This window comes from Tursiops truncatus, chromosome 19 (assembly GCF_011762595.2).
Source record: "Tursiops truncatus isolate mTurTru1 chromosome 19, mTurTru1.mat.Y, whole genome shotgun sequence".
Classification (NCBI taxonomy): domain Eukaryota; kingdom Metazoa; phylum Chordata; class Mammalia; order Artiodactyla; family Delphinidae; genus Tursiops; species Tursiops truncatus.
The window spans coordinates 18,571,671-18,585,237 of record NC_047052.1 but is presented as its reverse complement, the minus strand read 5'-3'; the positions used below and the strand labels follow the sequence as shown (position 1 = coordinate 18,585,237).

At 47.5% G+C, this 13,567-nt stretch overlaps 1 protein-coding gene across 3 annotated transcripts in view; it reads left to right on the top strand.

Annotated features, from left to right (window-relative positions):
• The window catches only part of PSKH1 (protein serine kinase H1), a 34,997-nt gene that overhangs the window by 1,686 nt on the left and 19,744 nt on the right, over positions 1–13,567 (top strand). For all 3 annotated transcript variants that reach the window (XM_033845312.2, XM_033845313.2, XM_019935650.3), the window contains exon 2: positions 11,477–12,503. In XM_033845312.2, the coding sequence (XP_033701203.1) occupies positions 11,547–12,503 (957 nt within the window). In that variant the 5' untranslated portion in view covers positions 11,477–11,546. The remainder of the gene's footprint in view (positions 1–11,476; positions 12,504–13,567) is intronic.

The following is a 13,567-nucleotide window of genomic DNA, read 5'->3' as shown; positions in this document are numbered from 1 at the left end:
TTACTATGCTCCTTAGTTGAAAATCTTTGTCATTACTCCAGGAAACTGTTGTGTCTTTGTCCAGTGGGAAGGGCCAGCTGTGCCTTGTAGCACACAACTGCTGTTGCAGTCTCATTTCCCATATCTTGGGGAGGCAGGATGATTTGGTGGTTAGAAGTATGGGGTTTGGAATAAGAAAGACTTTGATTCAGTTCTTGATTTTTATGAGATCTTGAGGTTCTTTGAGTCCTAGTTTGCTCATCCCATAATAGGAATAATCATGCCTACTTTATGTGGTTGCAGAGAGGAGTGAGAATGCATATAAGACGCTTAGCACAGTTGAAACTTAGGAAATGGAAGCCACTGTTATTACTAATGGCTGTTCTTCCCAGGGTTTATCCCATGTCAAAAGGAGATCTCATCTTAGTAAGCCTGTTTGCTCTTCAGACTGAGTCTTGTGTAGGAAGCTACCTTATGTTATGTGATTTCCTTGAGGTAATTTCTGATCATCAGAGATAGCTCTGACAAAACTGCTTCTACTCAGGGCAGTTGCAGTTGGCCACTACCCTAGAAAAGATGTGGATTGCTGACTCACTGGAGGGCGGGTTTGCTGAATAAGTATGTTGTCCAGGTCTAATTGCAATTCTTGTTAAGTTGTGTAAATGAGCTAAAGAAAGTGCAGCTTTCAGGAAACCTGTTTGCCTCTTGCAATGAGCTAGAGCTGAGCCTCACTTGGAATGGAATACCCCAGAAGATCCTAGTTTGCCTCTTACACTGAGCTAGAGCTGAGCCTCACTTGGAATGGAATACCCCAGAAGATCCTAGTGTCTGTGAAATCTGAACTAGATACTGGGGTTCTCTGTCACTCACAAGTTCATCGTTAAGTGAGTGAGACTTTGGTTTAGCCGTCTGTTTTTACTTTGTAAGTGTGAGCATGTTATTTGGGCACTTTTTTTTTTTTTTGCGGTACGCAGGGCTCTCACTGTTGTGGCCTCTCCCGTTGCGGAGCACAGGCTCCGGACGCACAGGCCCAGCGGCCATGGCTCACAGGCCCAGCCGCTCCGCGGCATGTGGGATCTTCCTGGACTGGGGCACGAACCCGTGTCCCCTGCATCGGCAGGCAGACTCTCAACCACTGCGCCGCCAGGGAAGCCCTGTTTGGGCAACTTTGATCCTCTCCATTGCTTCCTAACTGTGTGATGTGAAGTGGCTATAGGTGTGCCAAAGTACTGACCCTTAAGCTTTGAGATAGCTGAGAACAGCTGTCTCCATTGGCCCAGGGTGCACAGAGAAAAATTTGAGAAGTACAGCCCTGGAAGAAAGGAAACAATTCCGCTTGTTGAGAGCTGGAGAGAGACTTATTTATTTGAACTTTCTTTTCTTCCAGGAATCTTACTCAGTAAGTATTAAGCCAATTTGTGTTGGCTAGGTCATCACTGAGCTAATTCTTGGTACAGCCCTCTGTTGCCATGGCATCTCATGTGATGCTAAAGTAGAAAAATGTGCTGTTTTCATTTGCTAGAGGAAAATTATCACAGAGGGACCCCTTCCAGGCTGCCAGCCTTGAAGTGGCCTCACAGGGCATCATAAGAGTAATGGATCAGGGGACACTTGGTGTGGAGCCATTTGGGCTGTAAGTTCCTTGAGAACAGAGATTATAACTGCCTTCTTTTTATCTGTCACAGCCCCTGGCAGAGTTCCTGGCCCACAGCAGGAGCTCAGTAAATATTTATGGGTTGAACTTTGGGATTTTGGAAGGAGAACCCCAGGTACATTGCCAGAGGCTGTATTTCTGATGATGGGATGGGCAGTGGGTGGGATGTCTCAGATGGAGTTGAGGATCAGGATAAAATGAGGAGGACACGACAAACTGTTGAACTCTCCTTCTCTCAGCCCTAAAGCAGGAGTCTCTGCTCACCAGTTATTACCATGTAGAGCAGTGGTGCATAGAGTCTTTAAGAGGTGGAGTCCTGAGTTATTATATTCCAAAAAGAAGTTGTAACAATTCTTATTATGAAATGGTGTTAAAAGCTAAAACATTACGGAAGTGAATAATGAACTGTGTCTTTAGACACAAACACTAATCATTTTTAAAATAATTTGGTGTATATTTGGTATAATAATTTGGTGTATATTCCCCCAGCTTTTTTTCTTATGTATATACTAGTCTATGCATTTCTACAATATGTATTTATTTATTTATTTAAAGAAGATGTTGGGGTAGGAGTTTATTAATTAATTTATTTATTTTTGCTGTGTTGGGTCTTCGTTTCTGTGTGAGGGCTTTCTCTAGTTGTGGCAAGCGGGGGCCACTCTTCATCGCGGTGCGCGGGCCTCTGACTATCGTGGCCTCTCTTGTTGCGGAGCACAGGCTCCAGACGCGCAGGCTCAGTAGTTGTGGCTCACGGGCCTAGTTGCTCCGCGGCATGTGGGATCCTCCCAGACCAGGGCTCGAACCCTTGTCCCCTGCATTAGCAGGCAGATTCTCAACCACTGAGCCACCAGGGAAGCCCTACAATATGTATTTTTTAACTTTAAAAATATAATATATGGTGATGACTTTAAAATATAGCAATAGCACAGAAGTATGTAATGTGAGAAGTAAGAGTCTCCCTTCCTTCCACCTGTTCCCCCGACATTCCCATACCCTAGAGACAGTCACTGTCAACAGCTTCTCTTCTACCTTTCCAGGATATTTTTTCCCCATGTATATGTCTATACCTTTTTAGAAATTTCTCATTAGACATATGCTTCACATACTCTTTTTTTTTTTTTTTTTTGGCTGCAATACGCAGCATGCGGAACTACCCCGACCAGGGATTGAACCCCTGCCCCCCTGCAGTGGAAGCGCAGAGTTTAACCACTGGACCACTGGGGAAGTCCCTTCACAGACTGTTTTAAACTCCTTGGTACATCACAGACGTGGATACCAGTACACAGCCAATCAAACTGACGGGTATCTTTCTTTGTCAATATATATGGATTTACCTCATTCATTTCAACAGCTGCAGAGCATTCCATTATGTGATTGTATCTTAGTTTATTTAATTATTTCCTTCCTGATGAATATTTGGGTTGTTTCAATTTTTTCATTATTATAAAGAATGGTTCCATGAGCTTTCTTTTGCAAATCTATCTTTGTGTACTTGTGGAAGTGGTTTTGTAGAATTATTTCTGAAAATGAAATTGCTGGGTCTTGTGTCAGTTTCCCTGTTTTAGTTTTCTAAACATTTATTTATTTATTTATTTATGGCTGCATTGGGTCTTCGTTGCTGCACGCGGGCTTTCTCTAGTTGTGGCAAGCAGGGGCTACTCTTCGTTGTGGTGTGTGGGCTTCTCATTGCGGTGGCTTCTCTTGTTGCGGAGCACGGGCTCTAGGTGCACGGGCTTCAGTAGTTGCAGCATGCAGGCTCAGTATTTGCAGCACACGGGCTCAGTAGTTGCGGCACGCGGGCTCTAGAGCGCAGGCTCAGTAGTTGTGGTGCATGGGCTTAGTTGCTCTGCAGCATGTGGGATCTTCCCGGACCCATGTCCCCTGCATTGGCAGGCAGATTCTTAGCCACTGCGCCACAAGGGAAGTCCCAGTTCTCCTGTTTCAGAAAGCAGAATCGTGTGGTTCCCCCTAAGGTTGCAGAGGTCCTTGTTCAGGGTTTTGTTTTGTTTTTTTAAATCTTACTGAAGTATAGTTGATTTACAGTGTTGTGTTTAATTTCTGCTGTACAGCAAAGTGACTCAGTTACACATATATATTCTTCATATTCTTTTCCATTATGATGTATCACAGGATATTGAATATAGTTCCCTGTGCTATACAGTAGGATCTTGTTGTTTATCCATTCTATATACAGTAGTTTGCATCTGCTAATCCTAGACTCCCAATTCTTCCCTCCCCCCCGCCCCTTGGCAACCACAAGTCCATTCTCTATATTTGTGAGTCTGTTTTTGTTTCTTAGATATGTTCACTTGTGTTTTAGATTCCACATATAAGTGATATCATATGGTATTTGTCTTTCTCTGACTTAACTTTGCTTAGTATGATAATCTCTAGGTCCATCCATGTTGCTGCAAATGGCATTATTTCATTCTTTTTAATGGCTGAGTAATATTCCATTCCATACACACAGACACAGACACAGACACAGACACACACACACACACACACACACACACACACACACACACACACACACACCATCTTTATCCATTCATCTGTTGATGGACATTTAGGTTGTTTCCATGTCTTGCCTGTTGTAAATAGTGCTGCTGTGAACATAGGGGTGCATGTATCTTTTTGAATTATAGTTTTTTCTGGGTATATGCCCAGGAGTGGGATTGCTGGATCATATAGCAACTCTATTTTTAGTTTCTTGAGGAACCTCCATACTGTTTTCCATAGTGACCGCACCAATTTACATTCCTCCCAACACTGTAAGAGAGTTTCCCTTTTCTCCACACCCTCTCCAGCATTTATTATTTGTCATGTTTTTTGTTTTTGTTTTTGTTTTTGTTTGCAGTACGCGGGCCTCTCACTGTTGTGGCCTCTCCTGCTGCAGAGCACAGGCTCCGGACGCGCAGGCTCAGCAGCCATGGCTTATGGGCCTAGCCGCTCCGCGGCATGTGGGATCTTCCCAGACCGGGGCACAAACCCGTGTCCCCTGCATCGGCAGGCGGACTCTCAACCACTGTGCCACCAGGAAAGCCGTGTCAATTTTTTAATGATGGCCATTCTGACTGGTGTGAGGTGGTACGTCACTGTTTTGATTTGCATTTTTCTGGTAATTAGCGATGATGAGCATCTTCTCAAGTGCCTATTGGCCATTTGTATGTCTTTTTAGGAGAAATGTCTATTTAGGTCTTCTAACCATTTTTCTTTCTTTTTTTAAAAAAAATTATTTATTTTATTTCTTTTATATTTATTTTTGGCTGCGTTGGGTCTTCGTTGCTGCATGCAGGCTTTCTCTAGTTGTGGTGAGGGGGGGCTACTCTTCGTTGTGGTGCGCCGGCTTCTCATTGCGGTGGCTTCTCTTGTTGTGGAGCACGGGCTCTAGGCATGCAGGCTTCAGTAGTTGTGGCACGTGGGCTTCAGTAGTTGTGGCTCACGGGCTCTAGAGTGCAGGCTCAGTAGTTGTGGCACACGGGCTTAGTTGCTCCGTGGCATGTGGGATCTTTGCGGACCAGGGCTCGAACCTGTGTCCCCTGTATTGGCAGGCGGATTCTTAACCACTGCACCACCAGGGAAGCCCTAACCATTTTTCGATTGGTTTGTTTGTTTTTTTGTTATTGAATTGTAGGTGCTGATTGTATAATTTGGAAATTAAGCCCTTGTTGGTCCTATCATTTGCAAATATTTTCTCCCATTCCATAGGTTGTCTTTTTGATTTGTTTATGGTTTCCTTTGCTGTGCAAAAGCTTATAAGTTTGATTAGGTCCCATTTGCTTATTTTTGATTTTATTTCTATTGCCTTGGGGAACTGATCTAGGAAAACATTGGTACGATTTATGTCAGATAATGTTTTGCCTGTGTTCTAGGAGTTTTATGGTGTCTTGTCTCATATTTAAGTCTTTAAGCCATTTTGAGTTTATTTTTGTGTGTGGCGTGAGGGTCAGGGGTTTTTATCTAAAGTGACAGACTTCTTTGCCTGCTATCCCTGCTTGCCTCGTGATGGTTAGAAGTGCTGTTTAGCAGTTACTTATTTCTGGGATTCCTGAGAGATTACTGCCTACTTCATTTTGATAGACAGTCTTTCAAAACATGGGAGCAGAATATAGAGATCTTTGCAGGCAAAAGGTTGTGAAGCTTTGCCGTGGAGAACGGTCTTAGGAGGTGTTATTGGAGTGGGCTGGGTGCCTGCCTGGGAGGCATCCACAGACTTCTGTGGCCGGGAAAATTGTTTCAGGATCCATCCCTGTCCTCTGCTCCTAGGCCCCTGGTCTCCCCACAGATGGGTCTGGCAGTTTATGGACAAACTTGCTTTGGAGTTCAGATAACAATCTGTAAGACCCAAATAGACCCGAGAACTCTGGCTTCCTTTGTTTTTGAGGACATTTATACAGGCGCCCAAAGAGCATGGCTTTGGTTTAACCACCAATCTGGCCTCTTCCTGCCACTTGAAAATTTCTGAGGTTCTGGGATTGTTGCCCTGCAGCAAAAAGAAGCCTGAGAACCAGCCCACCTTTCACTCAGTGTTAACAAACATTGAATGCCTGCTCAGAGCTCAGCACTTGGTTGGGAGCCAGAGAGTTCTAGAAACCTGAGAAGTGGCCCCTTCCCTCAAAAGGCTGACAACTCTAGTGATCAAAAGTAATCTAGAGTATAGCAGTGAGCAGTGTGACCCAGATTGTACGTGGAATGGAGGTTTTGGAACATGCCCTTCAGAAAAGATCCTCGGGCTTACCTGGTGGCGCAGTGGTTAAGGAGCCACCTGCCAATGCAGGGGACACGGATTCGAGCCGTGGTCCAGGAAGATCCCACATGCCGCGGAGCAACTAAGCCTGTGTGCCACAACTGCTGAACCTGAGCTCTAGAGCCCATTAGCCACAGCTACTGAGCCAGTGTGCCGCAACTACTGAAGCCCGTGAGCCTAGAGCCCGTGCTCCGCAACAAGAGAAGCCACCATAATGAGAAGGCTGCGCACCGCAACGAAGAGTAGCCCCTGATTGCCACAACTAGAGAAAGCCCGTGCACAGCAATGAAGACCCAACACAACCAAAAATAAATTAAAAAAAAAAAAAAAAGATCCTCTTGAAGGTTCGTTGATTCATCAGCTGAGTGGTATGAGGAAGGATTGAGACCTTGGCCTGGTGAGTCTGAGCTCAGCTAGGCCCCAGGCACTTCTGGAGTCTATCTGGTTTGGTGGAAGGAGCTCTGGATGGAGAATGAGATTTTGGTTCATTCTCGACTGTCACTATCTGAGTGGCTTTGGACAAGTTTCTACCTTTTTGGCATGTCATTTCTATAAAGTGTTAGCGAGGACAGTAGTGCTGAATGCTCATGCCTACTGCTGCACTCTGTCCAATATGCTTACCTTCTTTGAGGAGTGCTTTGGGTCAGGCTTGGAGTTGAAGGTGTGGAGGCCGACTCCAGAGAGTTCAATACTTTCTGTAAGATGTGTTAGGATTGGTGTCATGAGACAGAATAGTGATTTGTGAGAGCTGGCATAGCATGACCTTCCTGGGAGGTCGCTTCTCGAGGCTTTCCTCATTCACCCCCACCCTGGTCACTCTGCTGGGGGCACATACATGAGAGCTGAGGACAGGAAAACACTTTGCCCTCTTCACAGAAGGAATTTTGCCAGCTGCTTCCCTTGTCCCTGTTTGCCTTTTCACCTAACTGATGTGAAAAGAGAATTTAACAGATGTGATTGGAGTGTGGAGCAGCTATGATCACCTGGAGGTCATCAGCAATTCCCCGCATCAGAGCTGGTACCTTCTTTCCTGCACTCTTGATCTGTAGTTGGGAAGGTGGAGTACCAGCATCAGCCTGTCTTTGAAGAGTTTCTAATTGGAACAAATATGAGAGAAACTGTGTCCCAGAAAGGAATAAGGAAGGTCAGAGAGGGATAATCCTTGGCTGTCTCACTGCTGACTTGAGATCCTTGCTTAGACTTTGTTTAAAGTGAAAAGTCAGCCCTTTTCTTTTGTAAACCTTAGTTTTTCTCATCAGGACCAGACTAGATATGCACATCTAAACAAAAAGAGCCTGTGGGTACACCTGGAGACAGTTACTTATTTTGCAGATCTAGGGTTGTACCTCCTCTCCAGGAAGAAGTGACATCTGAGTAGCTGTGCTGCATCACCCATGCAATTTGTCTTCTCTCTGAATGGTGGTAGATGTTGTTCACAGTGCGGTCTTGGGTATCAGGGCCTGTGTTCTGCCTCAGGAATCCTGGCCCAAGAGCTTTTTTTTCCTGAGCTGCAGCCCTTTACTGTATTAAGTCTTGTATTTTCCCTGAAGGAAGAGATGAGTCTGCAAAATTCCAAAGTCCACAGTTCTAATCTTTGGCCTCTGTGAAAAAGAACCTTGTTTCTAAATGCCTTTGTTTATTATTTTTTTATAATTTATTAATTTATTTATTTATGGCTGCATTGGGTCTTCGTTGCTGCACGCGGGCTTTCTCTAGTTGTGGCAAGCAGGGGCTACTCTTCGTTGTGGTGCATGGGCTTCTCATTGCGGTGGCTTCTCTTGTTTTGGAGCACGGGCTCTAGGTGCGTGGACTTCAGTAGTTGTGGCACACAGGCTCAGTAGTTGTGGGTCGCAGGCTCTAGAGCACAGGCTCAGTAGTTGTGGCATACGGGCTTAGTTGCTCTGCGGCATGTGGGATCTTCCTGGACCAGGGCTCGAACCCGTGTACCCTGCATTGGCAGGCGGATTCTTAACCACTGTGCCACCAGGGAATCCCTAAATGCCTGTGTTTAAACATGATTTCCTAAGCTGCTGTATGGGATCTCCTGGGCATTTGGGTGAAAACTGCAGCAAATCCTGAAGAGCCCATGTTGGTTGAGGAATCTTTTCCTCTTATGTGAGGAAAGATAAATCTCATTCTGCTGAGAGTCATACTGACATACTGATTAAAACCTGAGCCCTTAATCTTTGGTCTTTTTGTCTGATGGATTGGTAATCAAGGTCTTGTGTACATTTCAGAGGTGAGCTTTTTCCTTGGGAACATTGGTCAGTTATTGGTCAGTTATCACCACCTTAGCCACATTGGTCAGTTACCACCATCTTGGATTCAGACTCTCACTCAGGGCCTCTGTGTGGGTTCTCTGTGACCCTCAAGGTGCCCCAGCAAAAACCTCCCTGGGTCTCCCTCTGCTGCCTTTCATGGGATCTTTTGCTGGCTTTGAAACAGGTTGGGGGTGGGGGTTGGTGTTGCCCCTGGGCAGCCATGGAATCTCTGACCCTGACTAGCTCTTTTCCTTCTTCTTTTTTGTTTTTAAATTAATTTTTATTGGAGTGTAGTTGATTTACAATGTTGTGTTAGTTTCTGGTGTACAGCAAAGTGAATCAGTTATACATATACATATATGCACTCTTTTTTAGATTCTGTTCCCATATCAGTCATTACAGGGTATCGAGTAGAGTTCCCTGTGCTATACAGTAGGTCCTTATTATCTATTTTATATATAAAGCAGTGTGTATATGTCAACCCCAATCTCCCATTTTATCCCCCTCTTTCCCCCTTGGTTGACCAGATCTTTTCAACCATTAGATTCTACATCCAGCCACCCCACTGCAGCACTTCCAGAACTGAACTCTTCCTACTGCTTCCCAAGCCTGTCCCTCCTGCTGCACTCCTGACCTTCTGCCCAGGAGCTGGAGTGAGGGACTGGAGTGCTGTCCTCTCCTCCCTTTCACCCCTATGTCCAGCCTCCAGTCCCTGTCACTTCTCCTGCTGACCTCTCTCCATTCCGCCACCCTGTCTGTGCTGCTACCTTCCTCACTGGCCCTTTCAGTCCACTTTGACCCTCCTCCAGTTCAGCCTTATACTTGTTTCTAAACACAGAGTCGCCTCTCCTTGTAAACCCTTTGGTAGCTTCCTTTCACCTCCCAGGAAGGTCCTGGCTCCTCGCTATAACTTGGGCTGCTCTCCACAGCCTAGTTCCTGCTGACCTTCCAACACTTCAGCCCCCAGTTCTGTCTTCACATCACCAGACTGCACATTCCCAGGCACGGGATGCTGCTCTGGGCCTCTGAGCCTTTGAGTGTGTCATTCTCTCTGTCTGAAACAACATTCCCACCTTTCCTCACCTGCCTCATTCTTACTTCAAATTCAGCATGGGGGTCGCCTCCTCCAGGAAGCTTTCCCTAATCCCTGTGTCATTCTTGTGTCATTCATGTATCTACTATTGTTTCTCAAGCCTAACATTTACTTTGTTATATTGAAATTACCTGTTTTGATGTTTTGCTCTTCATTTAGACGATGAGTTTATCGACCATGTTTTGCCTGTATTGGGTATGTTAAAATATACCTGCACTGGACGTCTTATTCATTCCTGTATCGCTAGTAGATGTTCAGTAAACGCTTGTTCTGAGTTGATCATTTTATCCCCAATTCTGTATATCCTAATTAATAGGAAATTCTCAACTCTTTTCTTTCACCCCTGGGGCCCACAGATAGACTTAGAGAAGGGCAGGCTGGATAGAAATGACCTCTGGAAAACGGTACTTCAGCACTTCAACTTGTCCAGGGCCCCACCAGCCACAAGGTATTAATAGTTGGAACATCTTTGTCTGGAAAGCAAATGGGAAAGTCTCCTGGATTCTCATCCCATGGAAGCAGAGTGCCCCAATCCACAGCCTGAGTCTCATCTGGATGAAGTTGTTAGTGTCCTTTCTGAGCTCAAGGCCCGCTCTGCCTCTTTTTTTTTTTTTTTTGGCTGCACTGCGTCTTCTTTGCTGCGCGGGCTTTCTCTAGTTGTGGCAAGCGGGGACTACTCTTCGATGTGGTGCGCAGGCTTCTTGTTGCGGTGGCTTCTCTTGGTGTGGAGCACGGGCTCTAGGCACGTGGACTCCAGTAGTTGTGGCACGCAGGCTCAGTAATTGTGGCACACGGGCTTAGTTACTCCATGGCATGTGGGATCTTCCCGGACCAGGGCTCGAACCCGTGTCCCCTGCCTTGGCAGGTGGATTCTTAAGCATTGTGCCACCAGGGAAGTTCCCCCCTCTGCCTCTTAAATGAATCGCAGGCTAGTTTGGTGGCTATCTGGTGGCAGTGTGCTAAGGCTTGTGGTTCCTACTTCACTGGAATTGATTTTAGCCATTTCTGGGACTTGTGTGGCATTTTAGCCATCTATGTGGTAAACTGGGGAAGTGAGAGACCATGGAACAGGGTGTTAAACTGCCAGGGTGAAGATGGTGCATTAGAAAAGTAGTGCGAGCCATCCAGGGAAGAGTGAGGTTAGGGCAGCACCCAGAGCAGTGGGTGGTGGTGGGTTGTTGCAGTGGGGGATCAACCCCTGCAGGAGGCCTAGAGGGCTAGGAAGGTATCCATGAGGGAGGAGGCCTTGGGGAAGTGGCTTTCTACACCCTGGTGGGTGATAGTGTTGGAGAACAGGCCTCCAACACTCCACGCCCCCGTTTCAGAAAAGATGAGTCAGAGTAATAAGAGGAATAATTTTAACCTTTAAAAAACATAGGACTTCAACTATGATAAGGGACCCAGGGAGAGAGTAGGGAGGAGGGTGGAGGCAGTGACAGCTGAGCCTGGTGCATGTTCCTGCCCCTCCTCAGAGTTGAAGAGCAGCATGAAAATTATACCCCTGGAGATGTACATCAAGACCACGGAACTCAGACCCAGTCTTTCATGTGGATCCTTCATGGCATCTGGGCTCTAAGCACTCAGGGGCCAAAGCCATTCTCCCTTCCAGGGAACCATACCAGAGTCAGGTCTTCAGTCTGGGTTTATCCAGGGCCAGGGGGGAGGGGGTAAGGAGGATGGCTGGGATCCCTCCAGAAGTGTCCCTGGCTATGCTGAGTTCCTTTCTTCTGTCTGTGTAGGTGTAGACGGGGCACTGCCTGCAGAGCAGGTTCTGCCAGCCTCGCTAGAGAGGATGCCCCCGTGTCCGTGATGGGCTGTGGGACAAGCAAGGTCCTTCCCGAGCCGCCCAAGGATGTCCAGCTGGATCTGGTCAAGAAGGTGGAGCCCTTCAGTGGCACTAAGAGCGATGTGTACAAGCACTTCATTACAGAGGTGGACAGTGTTGGCCCTCTGAAAGCTGGGTTCCCAGAAGCCAGTCAGGGTGCAAACCCCTGCCCTGGTGCCCCCACTACTGGCCACACAGAGCCTCCCTCAGAGCCACCACGCAGGGCCAGGGTGGCTAAGTACAGGGCCAAGTTCGACCCACGTGTGACAGCCAAGTACGACATCAAAGCCCTGATTGGCCGAGGCAGCTTCAGCCGAGTGGTGCGTGTGGAGCACCGGGCAACCCGGCAGCCATATGCCATTAAGATGATTGAGACCAAGTACCGGGAGGGGCGGGAGGTGTGTGAGTCGGAGCTGCGTGTGCTGCGCCGGGTGCGCCACGCCAACATCATCCAGCTGGTGGAGGTGTTTGAGACACAGGAGCGCGTGTACATGGTGATGGAGCTGGCCACTGGTGGAGAGCTCTTTGACCGCATCATCGCCAAGGGTTCTTTCACTGAGCGTGACGCCACTCGAGTGCTGCAGATGGTACTGGATGGCGTCCGGTATCTGCATGCACTGGGCATCACACATCGAGACCTCAAGCCTGAGAATCTGCTCTACTACCACCCAGGCACTGACTCCAAGATCATCATCACCGACTTTGGCCTGGCCAGTGCCCGCAAGAAGGGTGACGACTGCCTGATGAAGACCACCTGTGGCACACCCGAGTACATTGCCCCTGAGGTACTGGTCCGCAAGCCCTACACCAACTCAGTCGACATGTGGGCGCTGGGCGTCATCGCCTACATCCTGCTCAGTGGCACCATGCCCTTTGAGGATGACAACCGCACCCGGCTGTACCGGCAGATCCTCAGGGGCAAGTACAGTTACTCGGGGGAGGTGAGTCTTCTGTCTCGGGGACGTTGGGAGGCCCCTGGGTGGGTGGGGGCTCCTATCCTACAGCCCTTAATCAGGGGCATGTGCTCTCAGGGCCGTGTTCGTGGGGCCAGACAGATGATGTAAAAATGGTAAAGTGAGACTAGTAGGGTATCTTAGCTTGAATTTCCCCAAAAGTGAGCCCTGAGACAAGGACTTGGGAGCAGACTGAGGACCCTGTGAATAATCATGTGGAATGTGCTCAGAATTGTACCACTGAGGGGCAGGAAAGAGGGTGGGTTTTAATCCACTGACTCTTGTATGAGTCGAGAATTTCTTTGCAGGGGCTTTTAACGCCTGGCACTTCTGGGCTGTTCTGAATGCCAACTAGTGGTGGAGAAAGTCCTCAGGCAAAGAAGCAGAGAGATACAGGCACTGGCCATGGGAAGCTGTCAGCACGCACGTGAGCACTGCAGCTGCAGGCGAGCCCAGAGGTGGGCTGAGAGGAAGCAGGACAGGGCATCCATAGCATCTAGTCCAGAGGACTAGGGCAAGCTAGTGACCGTGCCCTGTCTAAAGGAACAGCTGCTTCTCATCTCAGCCCAGTTTTGCCACAGAGCAGGGTGGACTCCATGCACCCAGACATTCTAGTTTTTTAAAGAGAAGCCAGAAAATCTGATCTTAAAGTGTTAAAATATAATTCACATATTTAAGCAGTACCATGTGCTTAACCCAGCAAATGCTTACTTCTGGCCCTAATTCAACCAGCAGGGCATCAGTTTGTGTCTTTGGATCCATTGATAGTCCTGATGCCTGAAAAGACCTGTTAGGTTTCAGCACTGCTGGGAGCTGAAGGGAGGTGCAGAAAGAGTAAGAACTGGTTGGTCCTCAGACAGGATGCTGACGGGGTAGGAGACAAGGCTCACCACAGGAAACGGTGAACACAGCAAGCTGGATAGAATGTTCTTGGGGAGGTTGTGAAGAGAAGAATGTGTGATGGCTTTATGTGGGAGGTGAGGTAAGCTTTGCAGGATGACAGGCTTCTGCCAAGGCAGTGAGGGCCCCTCCCCAAGTGGCCCCTGCAGAGT